The 20,926-nt window shown below is 44.5% G+C and overlaps 1 protein-coding gene across 1 annotated transcript; it reads right to left on the reverse strand.

Annotated features, from left to right (window-relative positions):
* Positions 1–5,814: 5,814 nt before the first annotated feature.
* LOC138930882 (nuclear RNA export factor 2-like) lies at positions 5,815–18,117 on the reverse strand. The gene is made up of 20 exons (XM_070291271.1): positions 17,966–18,117; positions 17,414–17,564; positions 16,454–16,537; positions 16,238–16,342; positions 16,044–16,124; positions 15,833–15,902; positions 15,597–15,685; positions 15,389–15,496; positions 15,097–15,206; positions 12,498–12,534; positions 12,054–12,122; positions 11,913–11,968; positions 11,658–11,765; positions 11,399–11,457; positions 11,180–11,295; positions 11,008–11,050; positions 10,337–10,409; positions 9,613–9,795; positions 5,993–6,053; positions 5,815–5,859 (listed from the first exon to the last, which is right to left on the reverse strand). Exons 1-20 carry the CDS (start codon positions 18,004–18,006, stop codon positions 5,815–5,817), a joined length of 1,689 nt encoding a protein of 562 aa, XP_070147372.1. The 5' UTR covers positions 18,007–18,117.
* Between the last annotated feature and the right edge of the window lie 2,809 nt (positions 18,118–20,926).

Genomic DNA, 20,926 nt, shown 5'->3' on the forward strand with positions numbered 1-20,926 from the left:
GGAGTGGGTAGCCTATCCCTTCTCCAGTGGATCTTCCCAACCCAGGAATCGAACCCAGGTCTCCCACATTGCAGGCTGAGAAGGTTGGATACAAATACCCTAAACGCCCCTTGCTGTTAAAGGGGTCGCAGTTTTCTTTACAGGCTTCTAAAAGTGATGCTAAGCTGCAATTCTGGGTTTTGTCACTAGATGGCACTAACCTCCAATTTTTGTTTTATTTTCCAATGGGAAAAATAATCATTTGGCAAAATGAGCAAGTTTTACTTCAAATGGAAGTTACGAAACTATGCAAAATAAAATCATGATTAATTCCTTAATTCGGCAATAAAAACATTTCCAAACACTCCTTCAAAACATTGACAATGAACTGTACTGATTTCTTCACTGTAAAAATCAATGAGATTGAAAGATGTATGAAAAAATGAAGAGAAAATTATCCATATACACCTCAGAAAGCATTTTGCATACAAGGAATTCTCTTGAATTAGGATACAGATAAATAAATGAAAACTATAGGATTGCAATTAAACTTATGAAAAGACACCAACCACAATAATTATACAACTAAAAGTTTTGGTAATTTTATCCTTAGCTCGAAAAAGGTAAATTGCCTGAAACAGTTTGCTGGAATCCCACTCAGACACACACAAAAGTGCATATATCTGCTCATACATCTTGTGCATCTGAATGTATTGTGCACATATACTGGAGAAAAGCTTTTGCAAAATGTGCTCCACACCACTGACAAAGGATATCTCAGCAGAGGGAACTGAGGTAGGTATAGGGTCATTTCACTCCCCACATATGCATATCGATTTTGTTGTATTTCTACCAATTACAAACATATGTTAGTTTTACAGTTGAGGAAAGTAAACAAGATGCACTTTTGAAACAAGACTTGTTATAATCCAGTCCCAGAAACATATTTCATACAAATCTAGTGGCCTGATAAGGAATTCACAGGTAATTATTTTTAAAAAGTTGCATGATGTATGAACAATATAATTGCAATTGTTGTTGATAATTTACCTATGTGTATGTGTAGATGCTTGTATAAAGCAAACACATCTAAAAGGATAGAACCCACAATAGTTACATACACAGACATACATCCTCCTCTGTTGATTTCTGTTATGCGGATGTACATTAGGTACAGCCAAACTGAATGTTTCCATTTGGAAAGGAAGGTAGGATTCGTGAAACTCAGGCCTTAACCAGTGGGTTGGACGACAAGGCCAGTTGAAGACATGCATGTTTATGTGAAATGTTTACTGTAAATTTTTTGTGTTTACTCTCTTTTAAAAAATTACTCAGTTCACAGTTCTGTCGCTCAGTCGTGTCCGACTGTTTGTGACCCCATGAATCGCAGCACGCCAGGCCTCCCTTGTCCATCATCAACTCCCGGAGTTCACTGAAACTCACGTCCATCGAGTCAGTGGTGCCATCTAGCCATCTCATCCTCGGTCGTCCCCTTCTCCTCCTGCCCCCAATCCCTCCCAGCATCAGAGTCTTTTCCAATGAGTCAACTCTTCACATGAGGTGGCCAAAGTACAGGAGTTTCAGCTTTAGCATCATTCTTTCCAAAGAACACCCAGGACTATCTCCTTTAGAATGGACTGGTTGGATATCCTTGCAGTCCATGGGACTCTCAAGAGTCTTCTCCAACACCACAGTTCAAAAGCATCAATTCTTCGGCGCTCAGCCTTTTTCATAGTCCAACTCTCACATCCATACATGACCACTGGAAAAACCATAGCCTTGACTAGACGGACCTTTGTTGGCAAAGTAATGTCTCTGCTTTTCAATATGTTGTCTAGGTTGGTCATAACTTTCCTTCCAAGGAGTAAGCGTCTTTTAAGTTCATGGCTGCAGTCACCATCTGCAGTGATTTTGGAGCCCCAAAAATAAAGTCTGACACTGTTTCCACTGTTTCCCCTTGTATTTCCCATGAAGTCATCTATATTTAAGTAAAAACTGAAGGTCAGCAATAAAAACAAACTTATGAGCAGGTAAATAAGATAAATAGAATCCATATTTTGGAATATAAACAGTAGTAGTAGGGCTGGGGATGGGGGCTACAGGCGGAGATCCCAGGGGTAAGGAATCAGTTCAGACAAAAGTTCTGGGACAAAGTGTTGGGAATAGAAAGTACCACACAGGAGCCAGAGCAATTCTGAGGGAAGGTGCACAAGTTAGTTGGAAATGAAGGACAGAAAGAGATTCAGAGAGACAGGCTGCAGGGTTAACATTTGCCCAGAATCATCAATGCAAAGGAACAGAAAGCAAGGAATCTGCAGGAGAACAAGGAAGACCATTCTAAGCTGGCAAAGTAGGTCAAGGATGCGGAAGCCTGATGATGTAGAGTGAGGATGTAGAAGGTCCATGTAATGAGTTCCATGTTCCCTGTCCACAAGGGACCTCAAAGAGCCTGAGCTGAGCCAGACAGTGCAATTGTTGGCTTACACTGGAGTCTGCCTCTATTCCTCACATGTGACTGAGGAGTGTACACTGTGATCTCTGTTCTCTAGCTGAGAATGTCAAGTCTGGTCTGTGATAATTTAGGTATTACATGAAATAACATAAATTGCTGACATTCATTGGACCACAGAGAAAGCAAGGGAATTCCATAAAAACATCTACTTCTGCTTCATTGACTAAACAAAAGCCTTTGACTGAGTGGATCACAACGAACTGTGGAAAATTCTTAAAAAGATGGAAATAATAGACCATCATATCTGTCTCCTGAGAAACCTGTATGCAGGTCAAGAGGCAACAGAACAATAAGTGGAACAACTGACTGGTTCAAAATTGGTCCTGCTTATTTAACTTATATGCAGAGAACATCATGTCAAATTCTGGGCTGGATGAAGCACAAACTGGAATCAAGATTTGCAGAAATAACAACACCCTCAGATATGCAGATGACACTACCTTTATGGCAGAAAGTGAAGAAGAACTAAAGAGCCTCTTGATGAAAGTGAAAGAGGAGAGTGAAAAAGTTGGCTTAAAACTCAACATTCAGAAAACTAAGATCATGGCATCTGGTCCCATCACTTCATGGCAAAGAGATGGGGAAACAATGGATACAGTGACATACTTCATTTTGGGGGGCTCCAAAATCACTGCAGATGTTGATTGCAGCCAAGAAATTAAAAGATGCTTGCTCCTCGGAAGAAAAGTTATGACCAACGTAGACAGCTTATTAAAAAGCAGAGACAATCGCTTCTCGGCCTTTTGGCTAAGATCAAGTGTAAAAAGCAGAGACATTATTTTGCCAACAAAGGTCCATCTAGTCAAAGCTATGGTTTTTCCAGCAGTCATGTATGGATGTGAGAGTTGGACTCTAAAGGAAGCTGAGCACCAAAGAATTGATGCTTTTGAACTGTGGTGTTGGAGAAGACTCTTGAGAGTCCCATGGACTTCAAGGAGATCCAACCAGTCCATCCTAAAGGAAATCAGTCATGAATATCCATTGGAAGGACTGATGCTGAAGCTGAAACTCCAATTCTTTGACCACCTGATGCAAAGAACTGCCTCATTTGAAAAGATCCTGATGCTGGGAAAGATTGAAGGCGGGAAGAGAAGGGGACAACAGAGGATGAGATGGTTGGATGGCATCACCAACTCAATGGACATGGTTTGGGTGGACTCCAGGAGTTGGTGATGGACAGAGAGGCCTGGTGTGCTGCAGTTTATGGGGTTCCAAAGAGTTGGACACGACTGAGTGACTGAACTGAATGAACTGAAGAGCGATTAAAGAGCCCCTTGATGAGGGTGAATGAGGACAGTGAAAAAGCTGACTTAAAACTCAACATTTAAAAAACTAAGATCATGGCCTCTGGTCCAATGTCTTCATGGCAAATAGAAGGAGGAAAAGTGGAAGCAGTGACAGATTTTATTTTCCTGGGCTCCAAAATCACTGCAGATGGTGACTGCAGCCATGAAATTAAAAGACACTTGCTCCTTGGAAGGAAAGCTACGGCAAGCCTAGATTGTGTATTAAAAAGCAGAGACATCACTTTGACGACAAAGGTCTGTATAGTCAAAGTTATGGTTTTTCCTGTAGTCGTGTAGGAATGAATGTGAGAGTTGGACCATAAAGAAGGCTGAGCGCCGAAGAATTGATGCTTTTGAATTGCGGTGTTGGAAAAGACTCTTGAGAGTCCCTTGGACAGCAAGGAGATCAAACAAGTCAATCCTAAAGGAAATCAACCCTGAATATTCATTGGAAGGACTGATGCTGCAGTACTTTGGCCACATAATGTGAAGCACCAACTCATTAGAAAAGACCCCTGATGCTGGGAAAGAATGACGGCAGGAGAAGAGGGTGACAGGGGACGAAATGGTTAGATAGGATCACCCACTCAATGGACATGAATCTGAGCAAACTCTTGGAGACAGTGAAGGAAGGGAAGCCTGGTATGTTGCAGTCCATGGGGCTGCAAAGAGTTGGACACAACTTAGCAACTGAACAGCAAAATTCCTAATTTAATGGCAATCATCCCCTTAGTTCATATTTTTAAAGAGTTCACAAGCCAATGTATGGATCCTTCATGTACATAAAGAACTGAAAAGTTACATGTGGTAGAAAATAACTTATTCAATACCCCACAATGGAGGCATAATTTGTAAACTGGTGGTACCACATCTGTGTCATCATGTAGCTTAAAATGGGATACTGCTATTATTCTCACTTCAAAAATCATGCCTGCTTGTTGTCTGAAGGGTAGACATTACCGAAGTGCAGAAAATCAGTTGTGTCCCTTTCAACTCTTGCTTGCAATTCTGTACTGCTAATTGTGTCAGTGAGAAAGGTCACACAGACTTGACTATAATGTGAGATTTCGTGTTATTTGTTTGGAAGTGAAATGAAATGGCTCAACCCCCTCAAGCACCCGATGTCCGCTCTCTGAGAGATGCGTGTGTAGACAGGCTGAGTCTCTCCTACTCTAAGTGAGATCCCTCCTACAATGCACCTTCAGAAAAGGGGAGAGGGCTGTACAGGGGATGAATGGGAATCCCTATGGAAGCATGGTGAGAGGTGTGAAAAGGCCCATTTCTCACTCATGCATGCATGCTCACATCACTTCAGTTGTGTCTGACTCTGTGTGACCCTTTGAACTGTAGCCTACCAGGTTCCTCTGTCCATGGGATTCTCCAGGGAAGAATACTGGAGTGGGTTGCCATGCCTTCCTCCAAGATTTCTCATTCATCTGTATGAAAATCTTGAAACTGTTCATAAATCGGTCTTTGGAAGTAATTAGGAATAAGAAGTAAAACATGTATGTCCCCATCCTCTTTCCTTCTTTCCACTGCCCTTACTAGCCAGTCGGCATCCCTTGCAAAGCCTCTGTTGTTCCAGGTCACATGCCTGCTTCTGAGAATCTCTAGGAAGAGCATCTGGGTCACACTACCTCCAAAAACCAATGCCTGGAAGCATATCATGTCTCCTCTCATCATAATTTATTGACATCAAGCCTGATGTATCTGCCAGGGACTACCAAGGGGAATGTGGGTCAGGGAGGAGGGCAAGACTTTTCAGGCCTGGACCCACTGGCTCATGATTGGGGCAGGGAAGAGTAATGTGGGACACATAACATATAACTTGTAACATCACTCTTTATTATGAAAACCAACACAGCAGTAATGAGTGAGGGAAATATGCAGAATGACTGATCCTCAGGATATGTTAACTGGCCTATAATGTAACTCCGGCTTCTTGGTCAGTCTCCAACCCCAGTCACGGGCGTGGCCTGAGGCGACAGAGAAAAAGACGATGTGGATGAAGCCAAAGACAACATCCAAGGGCTCCTCTTAGGGGATTTCTTTGAAGGCTTCCTCTGGGATCTTGCCCTCGGTCTGGAGGGAAGGAGTTGGGATGTTAAAAAGCCAGTCCCCAAGTTCCATTCCCAGGCCACCAGCCTCCACTTTCTTGGCCTCTTCAAAGGCCGAGAAATGTTTATCTTTAATCTACTTGATTCCCAGGCCTCACCTTGAACATACAGAAGACTTGACCAGCTCTGGTGTAGTTCCATTCATTGTCCTGAAGGCACCTGTGGTGGGAGAAGAACAGGTGCTCTCCATTAGTACCACAGGACAGACACGCTGACATTGCAGTGCCACCACTAAACCCATGCCACTTGCTTGCTGGGACACATGGACCAGTGTGAACACTCTGTGTAATGATGAAGAAAGACCAGTGAAAACCAAATCGTCTGTCACTAGCATTCATGCCCACCAGAGTTCAAAACAGAAAAACAGAGCTGTGCAAAAGAACAAGGGAATTCAACATATACTGATCAAGATATTCAAGAAAATGACAAATGAAAAATCATAAAGTACTAGTTTCCAACTGTTTTTTATATAATCACACATCATTTTAAAGTATACAAGTCAGTGCTTTTTATTAGTCAAAAGACTGTGCACCTATAACATCTATCTAATTACAGAATCATTTTAACACCTCAAAAAGAAACTCCTTAACCATTAATGATCCCTCTCTATTCCTCCCCTTCCCCTGGAAACCACTAATATGCTTTTGGTCCCTGCGAATTTGCCAATTATGGGCGTTTCCTACAATATCTGCCTTCTTGTGACTGGCTTCTTTCACTTAGCATCATGTTTTCAAGGTTCATCCCTGTCATGACATGTATCAGAACTGTATTCTTTTTTATGACTGAATAATACTCTCTTATATGGATGCACCCATTTTATTCATCCATTCATCAGTTGTTTCCATGTTTTGGCTATTATGAATAATGCTATTCCTGAATAAATTTTAGAGTGAACATATGCTTTCATTTCTCCCGGTAGATACTTAGCAGTGGGATTACCGGGTAATATGGTAACTCCATTTTAACATTTTGAGGAACTTCCAAGTGTTTTCTCGAAGTGAGTGTTCCATATACCTCTAATATATGAGCATTCTAACTCCTACACACCTTCACCTATGCTTATCTTTTGTTTCATTGATTAAAGCCATCTTAGTGGATGCGAAGTGAGTGGTTATTTTGATTTGTATTTTCCTAATGATTAATGATGTTGAGCATGTTTTCATGTGCTTGTCGGTCATTTGTATACCATATTTAGAGAAATATCTATTCAAATCCTTTCTCCATTTTTAAATTGGTATTTATGTTTTGATTGTTGACTTGTAAAATCCTTCAATATTCTAGACAGTGGAGCTTATCAGATATGAGATTTGCAAATATTTTCTCCCATTTTGTGGGTGGTATGTTCACTTTCTTGATAGCGTCCTTTGATGCACAAAAGTTTTTATTTTTGATGAAGTGCAATTTATTTGTTTCTTTGGCTGCTTGTGTTTTCGGTGTCACATATAAGAAACTGGTGTCTGATTCAAGATCATGAAGATATACACCTATGTTTTCTTCTAAGTGCTTTTTACAATTTTTATTGGAGTATAATTGACTTACAATGTTATGTTAGTTTCAGGTATGTAACAAAGTGAGTTTATATATATATATATATATATATGTGTGTGTGTGTGTGTGTGTGTGTGTGTGTGTGTATATTCTTTTTCAGATTATTTTCCCACATAGGTTATTACAGAACATTGAGTAGAGTTCCCTGTGTTATACAGTCAGTCTTTATTAGTTATCTATTTTATATATAGCAGTGTGTAGATATTAATCCCAATCTCCTAATTTATCATTTCTCCCCACACTTCCCCTTTGGTAACCATAAATTTATTTCAAGATGTGTCTATTTCTGTTTTGTAAATAAGTTCATTTGTATTATTTTTATTAGATTTCACGTGTAAGTGATATCATATGATATTTGTCTTTCTCTGTCTGATTTACTTTACTTACCCAACCAAAAATGGGAAGAAGATCTAAATAGACATTTCCCCAAAGATTATATACAGAAAGCCAAAAAACACATGAAAAGATGCTCAACATCACTATTAGAGAAATGCAAATCAGAATGACAATGAGGTATACCTCATACCAACCAGAATGGCTAGCATTAAAAAATCTATGAACAATAAATGCTAGAGAGGATGTGGGGAAAAGGGAACCCTCCTACACTGTTGGTGGAAATGTAAACTGGTACAACCAATATGGACAACAGTACAGCCTTCCCTTGTGGCTCAGCTGGTAAAGAATCTGCCTGTAATGCAGGAGACCTAGGTTCGATCCCTGTGTTGGGAAGATCCTCTGGAGAAGGCAAAGGCTACTCACTCCAGTATTCTGGCCTAGAGAATTCCATAGACTGTATAGTCCATGGGGTCGCAAGGAGTTGGACACGACTGAGTGACCTTCAGTGTCACTTTTCACGAAGGTTCCTTTGAAAACTAAATATAGAACTATCATATGATTCAGCAATCCTGTTCTTGGGCATATATCCAGGGAAAACCATAATTCAAAGAGATACACACATCCCAATGTTCATAGCAGCACTATTCACATTAGACAAGCCACGGAAGCAGCATAAATGTCCATTGTCAGAGAAACGAGTAAAGAAGATATGGTACATGTATACAATGGAATGTTACTCAGTCATAAAAAAGAACGAAATAATACCATTTGCAGCCACATGGACAGACCTAGAGATTATCATACAAAGCGAAAGTCAGCAAGAGTTTTTACACTTGTTGATTTTATATTAGGTCTTTTATCCATTTTGAGTCAATATTTGTATATGGTCTGTGATAGGGGACACAATTCTTTTTTTTTTTTTTTGGCATCTGAATACTCATGTGTCCCAGCACCATCTGTCAAAGAGACTATTTTTTTCCCTCCATTAATTAATTTGGCACCCACTAAAAATTAATCAGCTACAAATGTCAGGGTTTATATCAGGACACTCAATTCTATTGCACTGATCTATCAAATGTCAGTGCCATGCAGCCTTGATTATACTATCTTTGCAGTAAGTTTAGAAATTGTGACGTCCAGGACTTGTGAGTCTTCAACATTATCCCCTTTCAATATTGTTTTGACTATTCTGAGTCCATGCACTTCCATGTGAAAATTGAGGATCATTTAATCAGTTTCTGGAAAGGAGCCAACAGGGATTTTTGCTATGGTTTAGACTCTGTAGATCACTTTGAATAGCACAACAATCTTAACAATATTAAGTCTTTCAACATGAACACAGAATATCCTTCTGTGTTTTTTTTTAGATTTTCTTTCATTTACTCCAACAATGTTTTGAAGATTTTAAGGCAGTTTTTTACTTCTTTAGTTATGTTTTGCTCTAACTATTTATTCTTTCTGATACTACTATAAATCAAATTGTTTTCTTTATTTCAATTCAGGATTTTTTCATTTTAAGTGCATAGAAATATAAATGATTTTTGTATACTGACATTTTATCCTGAAATTTTACTGAACTTGTTTATGTATTCTTACAGTTTCTTAGTGAATTTCTTAGCATTTTCCATATACAATATCATGTCATATGAGCATGTACTGTTTTTCAAATGCTTTACATATATAATCATAAAATTTGTTTACCTTTTTCACGAGCTTACTTTTTTTGCAAGCCAAATATCCAAATACTTATTTTTCCAAATTGCCTCTGTGTTCCCATTATTAATTCCATCATTCTCGCAGCTCACCCTTATCTTCATGCACACACAATACTCACTTCTGAGACCACTGACAGTTCATCCCAGACTGAGTGGAGAAGGCTTGTACCATTTGCTGCTGCTCCTCGGATAAAGTGGCCACAGAGCTGGTGGACGGTGTGGGCACTGGGATGGAGAATGCACTCTGGGTGTTTTTAGGGCTAGCTTCCATCACAAACAGCTCGTCATTCACTATACAAAGACTGGAGGAAAAATGCACATTTAGACAACTGATGGATGGACAACCAGCACCCCCAATCCGACTGCTGCCACCGCCACTCAGCAACCAGATTCCTTCCATCCCCCTCCTGTGTCTGTCCCCAGGCTCCTTGACTGGTTCCTCTGCCCCTTGTTCCAGAGCCCGCCTTCAGAGAGATTGTCTACCAGCTTCGCTCAGTGGATAGGTTGATCCCCAACCCAGGGACAACTTCACATCTGCCCTGAACAGCAGCCCAGTACACTACAGTACAGGAGTGTACAGTCTGGTCCCCATTTTCAGAAGACACTGAGTCATGGAGAGGTCATGTGACTTGACCAAGGTCACACAGAGAGTGTTGGGTCAGGGAGAGAACCCATGTGCTGATTCCAGAGTCCATGCTCTTCCTAACCACTAGGCTAGACTGCTCCTTGGGGCTCCCTGCTGGCTTTCCACAATACTGAGTCAGCCTAAGGTCTGCACCACCACATGTCCAGGACCCCCAAACCATGCTGGATGGGTCATTCTGCCCACAACACGGCTCTCACCTTGAAGAGCTGGCAGGGGTAATGATGAAGGTCCGGGTGAAGGCACGCACACAGTCCTGAGACCCTCCTTCCACTTTAACAACAAACAACAAACAATAGCTCTTAGAGCCCCACATGTTTACAGGCTCTCATGCTGGACCCCAGTCATGCTGAGGGGACAGCTGTTCACTTGGGGAGCCAGGGTGTTGGGAATGGGGCGGGCAACTGTAGGAGCTGTCTGCTCCCAGTGACATGTCCCCATGGCAACCACTTCACAAGTTCATGGGAAGCGTTTTTCATAGCTGCCCAAGAGGTGGATATTATGACCCCATTTTACAAATGAGGAAAGTGTAAGGTTAAGTAATGGCCCAAGTTCTCAGTGTAAGGATCTGAGATGGGAGCCACCAAACTCCACAGCCTATGTCCGTAATGCCCAGGGCAGGAAGGCAGACATGGACGCAGTTCAGATCTGGGTTGTCTGTGGGAAGACTGAGGGCTGGAAGACACAGAGGGGAAGGGAGGGGAAGGGAGGGAAAGAACAGGGAGGGAAGGGAAGGGAAGGGAAGGGAAGGGGAGTGAAGGGGAGGGGAGTCGAGGGGAGGGGAGAGAAGCTGGAAGGGCTCTTGAAGGGGGAGCCTAGCCAGAGGAGGGAACAGTGGGGCATCTGGGGGAAGAGGGCTACACACACTTACCTTCCTTGAACACCCCATTGACAGAGAAGCAGAGCAGCGTACCCTGAAAAGGAAGAGCCCAGGTAATGTCACCCTGTCAACCTCTTCCGCACCTATGGCTTCTTGCCTGACCATCCCCCTACAGGCTCCCCGCATCACTGCCACCCCACCAAGGGAAGAGACAAACACTCACTGTCTGGAACCACATGTCCACCAGGAAGGAGCTGAGGTCATGCTGAGTTTGGGGCAACACACAGAGGGCACGCACAATGTCACTATTTGTGTGCTTCAACTGCTGGACACGCAGGTCTGTTCAGGAGGGGAGGAAAGCAAAAGTCAGGGTTGCCACGCGCTGGACCCTATGACTGGCTCCCTCACCACCCTTCCCGCCCAGCCTTCCCACCACACTCACCGGGGTCCTTGACCTTCTTCATATTCCTGCTGTTTTTGAAGTATGCACATAAGCTGCTTCTAGGAGACAGAGGAACAATGGGTGGTGGGCCAGCCGGCAGGGATGTTAGCAAGACCTGGCTTGTGTCAGCTCTTGAAGAAGAACTGACGAACTTGAAGAAAGCAAGTGTGTGTAGCCTCTTCCCCCAGATGCCCCACTGCTCCCTCCTCTGCTGGGGAACCACACAGCCTGAGGGACGAGCTTGGGCACTGGTACTCACAGGGCCAGATCCTCAGAGTGGAATGGGATGGTCAGGGAGAAGCAGGCCTTGTGGTGGTAAGCACTGAGGAGACCAGATCGGTTTCCAGAGTCATAGATCAAGTAATATCTGTGGAACAGCAATAAGGACAGGCTGTCAGTGATCCGAACCCCAGAGGAGACTTGAAAGTCTCTGTGAGGAGACCTGCGGTTTGGTGACTTGACCCAGTCTCAGCCCTCTCTAGTCCTCATGGTCCCAAGTCCAAGTGAACTTAACTGCTTCAGGAATTGAAGGATCATATTCTTCAGTGTGTCAGATTCTTTACAGGTTTCCTGGAATCAAAAGGCAGTTGAGACTATGTAGTGGATAAACCGTCACCTGCAATAGCCCCAAATATTGTTTGACCCTCTTCCTCACCTTGCTGGGCTTCGTTGCACAGGGAGTGTGACTGGCAATGACAACTGGTGAAGGTAACTCCTGGCCATCCTGGAGAATGGAAGAGGCAGTCAGGAGTGGAGACTGGGGGGTGACCCCGGATGATCAGGGAAAAGGAGGATCCCAGGACCCAGGGGATAGGAGGTAAGTTGCAAAAGGGTCCTAGAAAGTCCATAGGCAAGCTTACAGTGGGTGTCTTCATCATGATGTCTTAGAGGTCTCTAGTATTATATGCAACTTTTATGTGTCCGTGTATGTGTTTATGGATATTTTCCAGTGAGCATATCCATGTCATTTTTAGGACTCCATATCCCCTAAAGTGGTCAAGGGTCTGATGCCAACACATAATCTAGCCAAGACTCAAAGGGCTTGAGTGTAGGAGGTCTGAAATGTTAGTAAGATACACTGATTTACATAGGAACTTACCAGGCGCAGTAACTTTGGGAAACATTCTATGATGGCACTGTCCAAAACCAAAAATAGAGAAGAGGTGAGTGATAGTTCAAGGTTGTAATGCCTAATTTGAGTTTAAACATTAACACGATAAACAGAGATCAGGGTGTTCTTGCCCATTCAGCAGCCCCTTGTACCCACCTCAACTTCTGATTTTGAGGATTTGGGGTTGACTTCCCTGTTGAGCACTGAGTATCTCTCATCTGATTGAAAGGCACCATCTCCTCATCTCTCTGAGTACCTTCAGTTTAATATTCCTTCCTCCTCTCCTTCTCCCTCTCCTTTCCCCTGAGTAGCTCCCACCTAGACTGTCCTGACTCCCTTCTGTGCCTCAAGGATGAGCACTTCAAATCCAGTCTGCAGGCCTTCCTCTCCCCGCTGCCTTCCTTCCTCCAGGGCCCAGTGAAGGCGGTGGAGAGAAGAGGGAACGGGAGGATGGGAGCCTGGGGCTTTGCTGCCTCACTGGGCATCCAGCACTCTGCCAAGTCAGGTTACACCTCAGGGATGGCCCAGGAGGCTGTGGCAGGGAGGTGAGTGAGGTGGCGCTCAGGAGGGAGAGAGAGGCATGAAGACAGAAGGAGAGTGGACGGAGGAGGGGAGAAACAAGGGCTCAGAGACAAGGGAGAGAGAGAAAGCAAAGGGAAGGGAAGGAAGCTCTACTGTGGTGGGGGTCGGGGGAGAAGACAGAAGAAAGGGGAAGCAGTGCCCCTGCTGCAGCCCTTCCCTTCCCCTGCCCCGGAACAGCCCAGCCCCCCAGGTAGGAATGGCAACTCTGCACATGTTGGGATGGGGCCACTCGATGCTTCTTGAAGCTCTGACACCTGTGTGAGCTCAGTAGACCTGGGCATGGGAAATGGAGTAGCCGTGGGGGTAGATCTTAAAGGGCCAGGTCCCGGTTCAGTGTGGGGCTGCCGGTCTTTGGCCCGCCCTTATGATTACCACTTTCTATCCCAATGGCCCCTGCGCCTGTCTGAGTTGGATCTTTCTCTGAGGAATCACACGTGTCTCAGGCTACCGAGGGTTCCTCTGGAGGACAGGCAGGATGATGTGACGTGTGCAGGGAGGGAGAGGCGGTGTCCCCCGAGAGGTCTGTCCTGCAGTCTCCTCTAACTCCTCTGCCCCCTGCCTTCCTCTCCTGCCTCAGGAAGCTCTCTGCTCACTGGTGGTGGCCAACTTCTGGCCCCTTGACTCAAGGAACCCTGACTTTTCCAAAGAAGGATCAAACTCCTGGCTTTGGGCCAGGGGAACGGATGTCATGACAGCAGCCACCCAGGACCTCAGCCCCCAGCACTGGGCAGGAAAGCCCCTGTGTAAACATGGAAGAGGAGGAGAACCCTTTTGGAGGTAGGGGGAGAAGGACCCTCTCTGAATGGAGGAGGGAAGCCCCGTCTCAGCATGGAGAAGAAAGGCCCGTCTCAGCATGAGGCCCAGACCTGGAAGACCCTTCTCAGTCCAGGGCCCAGCAGTAGGGTCAAGTCTGGTCACTCCTAGTCTCGGTGAGGGAGAGGAGCCCTGATTCCTGAACCATGCTCTTGGGAGGCCCTGGTGGAGAATGCTAGGGGCAGGGAACCAGAAGCAGACTTCTGAGACTTGAAGAGGTAAGCAGGTCAGAGGAAGGAAATTCCTCACAGGTAAGGGCTACAATAACCTCAGATATGCAGATGACACTACTCTTATGGCAGAAAGTGAAGAAGAACTAAAGAGTCTCTTGGTGGAAGTGAAAGAGGAGAGTGAAAAAATTGGCTTAAAGCTCAACATTCAGAAAACTAAGATCATGGCATCCGGTCCCATCACTTCATGGCAAATAGATGGGGAAACAGTGGCAGACTTTATTTTGGGGGGCTCCAAAATCACCGCAGATAGTGACTGCAGCCATGAAATAAAAAGATGCTTACTCCTTGAAAGAAAAGTTATGACCAACCTTGACAGCGTATTAAAAAGCAGAGACATTACTTTGCCAACAAAAGTCCGTCTAGTCAAGGCTATGGTTTTTCCAGTGGTCATGTATGCATGTGAGAGTTGGACTGTGAAGAAAGCTGAGCACCAAAGAATTGATGCTTTTGAACTGTGATGTTGGAGAAGACTCTTGAGCGTCCCTTAGACTGCAAGGAGATCCAACCAGTCCATCCTAAAGGAGATGAGTCCGGAATATTCATTGGAAGGACTGATGCTGAAGCTGAAACTCCAATACTTTGGCCACCTGATATGAAGAGCTGACTCATTGCAAAAGACCCTGATGCTGGGAAAGATTGAAGGTGAGAGGAGAAGGGGACGACAGAGGATGGGATGGTTAGATGGCATCGCCAACTCAATGGGCATGAGTTTGAGTAAACTCTGGGAGTTGGTGATGGTCAGGGAGGCCTGGCATGCTGCAGTCCATGGGGTTGCAAAGAGTCGGACATGACTGAGCGACTGAACTGAACTGAAGGAAGACAGAAAAGAGAAGGCAGAGCCTATGATCCTCCCAGGAGACCGGGGCTGCCACCTTTGGCAAAGAGGTACTGTCAGTAATAGTTTAGGCCCCCATAGGTGAAGGTCACCATGAAGGGTGACAGGATGGTCTCACACAGACCTTAAGTAGGTGGACTGGTCTGGAAAGCTGTCACACAGTGGGTTCCCTTGCAGCCACAGCTCTTCAAGCTTCAGCCCCTTCATCTTGTTCAACTCCCACATAGAGTTCAGCTGAGAAATATGGAGAGGAAGTTGGAAAAGGAATCCCAGGGCAAGAGAAACAGCCAGGCCCCTGCAGCCCAGCCTCCACCCCTCACCCCTCAGGTACCCTCATCTGCCTCCTGTCATCACTCTGATGACCACAACAAGCCCCCTACTCTCATCCCAACTTTGATCTGACTCCCTCTGCTCACCTCATTTTTGGAGAGGTCCAGGATCTTGATTGTGGGGACCATGTGCACAATGTCAGACAGGCCGTCCAGGTGGTACAGTTTATTGCAGCTCAGGTTCAAGGACAATAGCTTTGGGTGAAGAGGAGTTAGAGTCTTGGAGACAAATCTGTCCTCCACCCCGTCTCTTCCACCTCCTACCATAATATCAGAGCTAGGCCTTCAGCCTCACCTCAGGGAAGTTCTTCCTGATGATCTGCAGGGCAGCAGCCATGCAGTTTCTTCGATTCAGAATCATCTCAATATCATGGCCCACCAAGTCTTCAGGAAGGAGAGGGGAGGGAATCAGAACACCAGGTGGGGTCTAGGCCCACAATCAGCCCCTCACCACATTACCATCCCCAAGTCTCCCTCTAGGAAGAACCCCTCTGCCTGCACCCTCCCGCAAATTACTACTGTCAGCCATACTTGGGTCAAAGCGGAGCTTCTGGAGGTCAAGAGATTGCTGGGAGACATCAAATCGTTTGCTAAAGGCCAGCTGCAGAGACAGAGAGAGGGAGAGAGCCACTCTTGAGACTATGGTGGTGGCAGGGAAATCGGGGGTGAGAGGGATGGGGGGCTGGGGGAAGAAGAGACAGTGGTGAGTGTTGGCATACAGCATGCCTTGAGTTGGCATTACCTTTAGCTTCTCCATTTTTTCTGGTCCCAGCTTATTACGCACAGAGTAGGGAACAGCAGAAGGGTTGACAAAGATAGGTATCTACAGGAAGAAGAGGTAGGGTAAGCAGCAACTCTAGTTCCAAAGACGATGACTAGCCCCAGGCCCGTCCTCCTGTCCCAGGATGCATTATAGGCAATGATGTGGACACACACCTTTTGGTTCTTCTCATCATAGATCTTGTAGCTGACATCCATCAAGGCAGAGGCAGTGCTAGCTTTCTGGACAAAGAATCGAGCCCCATTTTTCACATAGTGGAACTACAGGGATTAAATGCAACAGCAATAGTATCAGGGGCCAACAGACCCCGCTATACCAGATCTCTCCCCCTTCCCTGTGCCCACTCATCTGGCTTCAGCATCCTCTCTTACATCCACTGGAGTAAAGTAGACACTGCAAAGGCTCTGGATTGAGTTCATTAGCCATATCTTGTCATACTTTATCCCATGAGGAATCTAAGGATTAAAAGAGGGGTTGGGACACAGGACACATGAGAGGAAATTTAGCCTGGAGAACAAACCTTTTCCTGTTCTTTTCCAGTCTTCTACTGAGCTTGAAAGGGCATCTAAAGAAGGCACCACTGGTATGATTTCTTATGTTTGTTCATAATATGGATTTCTAAAATACTCCTCTCCAGTCAAAGCTCTGCTAAGCTGCTAAGTCACTTCAGTCATGTCCAACTCTGTGTGACCCCATAAACGGCAGCCCACCAGGCTCCCCCATCCCTGGGATTCTGCAGGCAAGAACACTGGAGTGGGTTGCCATTTCCTTCTCCAATGCATAAAAATGAAAGCGAAGTCGCTCAGTCATGCCCAACTCTCAGCAACCCCATGGACTGCAGCCCACCAGGCTCCTCCATCCATGGGATTTTCCAGGCAAGAGTACTAGAGTGGGGTGCCATTGCCTTCTCCGATCAAAGCTCTTTGCCAATTAATCAAGGTGTTAGAGATGATCTTTCTTTAATAAAGTTCCACCTAGTGCAGATACTGCTTGCCCCTCAGACAAGGTCTCCAGAGACTCGGCCTCCCCCCCATATCCCACACTCAGCTAGCCAAACTGAGACCTCTAGTGCAGAGCTGCTCCATATCCTAGTCAGTAGTTCATGTCTTTGCCTTGAGATAGTCTCCAACGTTCTCCTTACAGTCGATCTGTTCCCTTTATATTACTTCTCTGAATTTGCCCTTAGATGAACAAGACTGTTAACTAAGCAATAAAATGGTCAGGTTACAAACTGTCCCCAGCAAAACAAACTAGCATCTTAACATGAGACCAACATAACTCCTCCTGACTGTTCTTTCCTTCGCATTCCATACGTTTTTCAGGATACTCACTGTGACCTTAAACCAGCTCCCTTGGGCACCATCTTGTGGGTTCTCCCTCATTTCTCTCATCACAGGTTTTCCATTTCCCCAGACAGTAACATGGATATTGCCTTCTCTGTGCCATCTCACTCTCCTGTTGCTTTGGAAGGAATAGGGAGAGCTGACATGGAGAGAAGAAGGGTGAGTGGTCATAAGTGCTAAGAAAGTCTTCTGTACACACTCGTCTTTTTGACATCAGCACTACAGTTTGGATCATTGTTGTTTAGTCACTAAGTTGTGTCTGACTCTTAGCAACCCCATGGACTGTAGCCCACCAAGGCTCCTCTGTTCATGGGATTTCCCAGGGAAGAATAACGGAATGGGTTGCCATTTCCTTCTCCAGGGGATCTTCCTGACCCAGTGATTGAACCCTCGTCTCCTGCATTGGCAGGTGGATTGTTTACCACTGATCACCAGGGAAAACTCCACAATTAGGGTTGCACAACCATTATTCCACTTCTAGCATACTTCAGTTTTACAGTGAGAGAAGGAAAAGAAGTGACCTGCTGCCCGGTCACTTACTGTCTTTCTTTAGGGCCCTCATGGACATTCCTCATCACCATACTTCCATCATCATCACAGTGGTGTGAAGGCTGAGTCTCATATCCATCATCTTCATAACGAGGGCTCCTCTTGTCAAAATGATCTTGAAAAGAACTCCAACCTTCATTTCTTCCTTTAGGTGAACTATCATCACCTCTGTATTCTGAAAAGTGGAACAAAAATACAAGTTTGAACACACATCAGTGGCCCACTCACCATGTATAATGTCTTAGGCTAACAGGCAAGCAAAATGCCAACCTGGCCTAAGGGTTCAATCCCACACACCCCAAAAGGAAACTCTTCTGCCAGTTCAGATGCATACTTAGTCCCTCAGTCCTGTCTGACTCTTTACGACCTAGTAGCCCACCAGGCTCCTCTGTCAATGGGATTCTCAGGTAAGAATACTGGAACGGATGCCATTTCCTCCTCCAGTGGATCTTCCTGACCCACAGATCAAACCTGAGTCTCCTGCATTGCAGGCAGTTTCTTTATCTGCTGAGCCCTCAAGGAAGCATTATCTGAGAAATGGCACTATCATGGGAGAAATTGAGGAGAAGCAGGATGAGGAAGAGGAGAGGTTTGGAATGCAGGTGTTTGGAATACAGAAGGTTATACTTTCATGTCCATGCTTTACTTGTATAAAAAAGTTAGGTTAGAGTTTTACCAGGTTCTTGGGGAGAAGCACTATTACTATTGACTCATTATATAACATAATAGAAACAATTATTGATAATTAGATCCGCCTGTCTTCTCTACGATTATTAAACTACATCACTCTGGACAATTCACCCAACTTCTCCTGATCTCAAATTACTTATAATAATATGTAAAAGTCAAGGATTAAAGCTAAACACCACCTCAATCAAGATATAAAGCATATACCACACTCCAAATTGTTCCCAGTTAATCTTTTCATCTCCCAGCTCCATATAAACCTTTATCTGCTCACAGTTTCTATACAGTCGTTTTGCTTGCCAGAGATCCTAGAAGTAGAATTTCTTGTAAATGGAATCATACATACTGTATACCTTTCCATCTGGCTTTTTAAATACAGCATAATGTTTCTGAAATCCAGTTATGTTCTTGCCTTTTTCATTGCTGTGTAATATCCCACTGTATGGGTTGTAGCTCTCAACCTTGTTTACACAGTAGAGGTACTTGGGGAGATTGAGAATATAACCAGCACCAAGCTATACTCAAAATAATTAAAGGCATCCACATTTTCTAAATTCTCCATGTGACTGCAGTGTACAACCACAGTTGAAAGTCACTGTGTTAAAAGTATCAGCTTTGGGTTTATGGTCTTTCCTAGTGGCTCAGACTGTAAAGAATCTGCATACAATGCAGAGACACAGGTTCAATCCTTGGGTCAAGAAGATCCCCTGGAGAAGGCACTGGCAACCCATTCCAGGATGCTTGCCTGGAAAATTCCATGGACAGAGGAGTCTGGTGGGCTACAGTTCATGAGGTCACAAAGAGTTGGACACAACATGTTTGCTGGAGATCCTAGAAATGTATGCCGCCTCATTTTGCTAGCTTTCCACTCTGTTGTTTTAGGGACCTGGTGATTCCATTAGCTTAAATCAGAGATTGAGAAACTATAACCCATGGGCCAAACCTGATCTTTGGCCTGTTCTTCTAGGGCCTGCAAGCTAAGAATGGTTTTTACATATTTGAATGGTTAAAAAAGTAATAATTCTTGACATGCAAAAATTATTTGAAATCCACACGTCAATGTCCACATACAAGGTTTTATTGGAACATAGTCATACTTGTCTCTGGAGGCTTCCACCCTACAACAGCAGAGTTAAGTAGTTACAAAACAGATAGAATGGTCCACAAAGCCTCCAATATTTGTGATCTGGCCCTTTCCAGGAAAAGTTTGCTGAGCTCTGGCTCAGAGCGCGTGTCTTTAAAGCAAATGCACAATAACTGTGGTAATTGGCTGGCGATCCCTTTGGCTAAACCTGGGAAGAAGATTTACTATGGATCCTTGTGACTTCACTGTAGGGTCCTTCCTCACTAGTTCACCCATTCATTGTGTTCTGGGTAAATGTGAGAACGGAGTAAGGGATTACCATTCACCAACAGCTCAAATCACTAGACCTAGAGCTTGATTTACTTATTTTTATGTTCTTCTGTATCTTATTATAAATAAATATTTATTCAAATTTTATTTATTTATACATGGATCAAATGCAACTTAAGGGTATGTTGAGATATTTCAAGATCCAAGGGATCTATTGATCACTTAGCTACATTTAGAGACTGAAAGTGAAAGTTGCTCAGTCATGTCTGACTCTATGTGACCCCATGGGTATAGTCCATGGAATTCTCTAGGCCAGAATACTGGAGTTGGTAGCCTTTCGCTTCTCTAGGGGGTCTTCCCAACCCAGGGATCGAACCCAGGTCTCCTGCATTGCGGGCACATTCTTTACCACCTGAGCCACAAGGGAAGTCCAAGAATACTGGAGTGGGTAGCCTATCCCTTCTCCAGCAGATCTTCCCAAACCAAGAATTGAACTGGGGTCTCCTGCATTGTAGGCGGATTCTTTACCAACTGAGCTATCTGGAGGCCAAACCAATGTGACTCCCCTTCCAGTCTTGCTGTTTATCAGATGAACTGCGCTCACCTTGAGGCAGGCAGTTAAGTGCTCCTCCTGGGCCTGCAATTCCAGGACCCCATCATACCCGCTGAAATGAGGGTAACCATGTCAATGGCAGAGTCTCCCATCTCATCTGTGTCAAGTCAGCCACTTCAGAATACTTCAAAGATGAAGATGCCCCCCTCACTAATATGTTTCTCAATGCTATGGGGAAAGGATTGACCTCTGAGTTCCAAATAGCAGGTGCTTGGCCCACTGACACATTGACTTCAAAGGTCTTTCAATTCAAGTGATTGCAGGTGATAACTCTTGAACCTGAGTCCCTCTAAAACCA

This window comes from Ovis canadensis, chromosome X (genome assembly GCF_042477335.2).
Source record: "Ovis canadensis isolate MfBH-ARS-UI-01 breed Bighorn chromosome X, ARS-UI_OviCan_v2, whole genome shotgun sequence".
NCBI classification, from domain to species: Eukaryota; Metazoa; Chordata; class Mammalia; order Artiodactyla; family Bovidae; genus Ovis; species Ovis canadensis.

Coding starts and splice junctions, on each gene's coding strand:
- LOC138930882 (XM_070291271.1), bottom strand. CDS start 18,006: ATGGTGATGAGGAATGTCCATGAGGGCCCTAAAGAAAGACA. Junction 16,538..17,413: donor GGAGCTGGTTTAAGGTCACA/GTGAGTATCCTG, acceptor TTTAATCCTTAG/ATTCCTCATGGGATAAAGTA. Junction 15,207..15,388: donor TGGACCTCTCCAAAAATGAG/GTGAGCAGAGGG, acceptor CATATTTCTCAG/CTGAACTCTATGTGGGAGTT.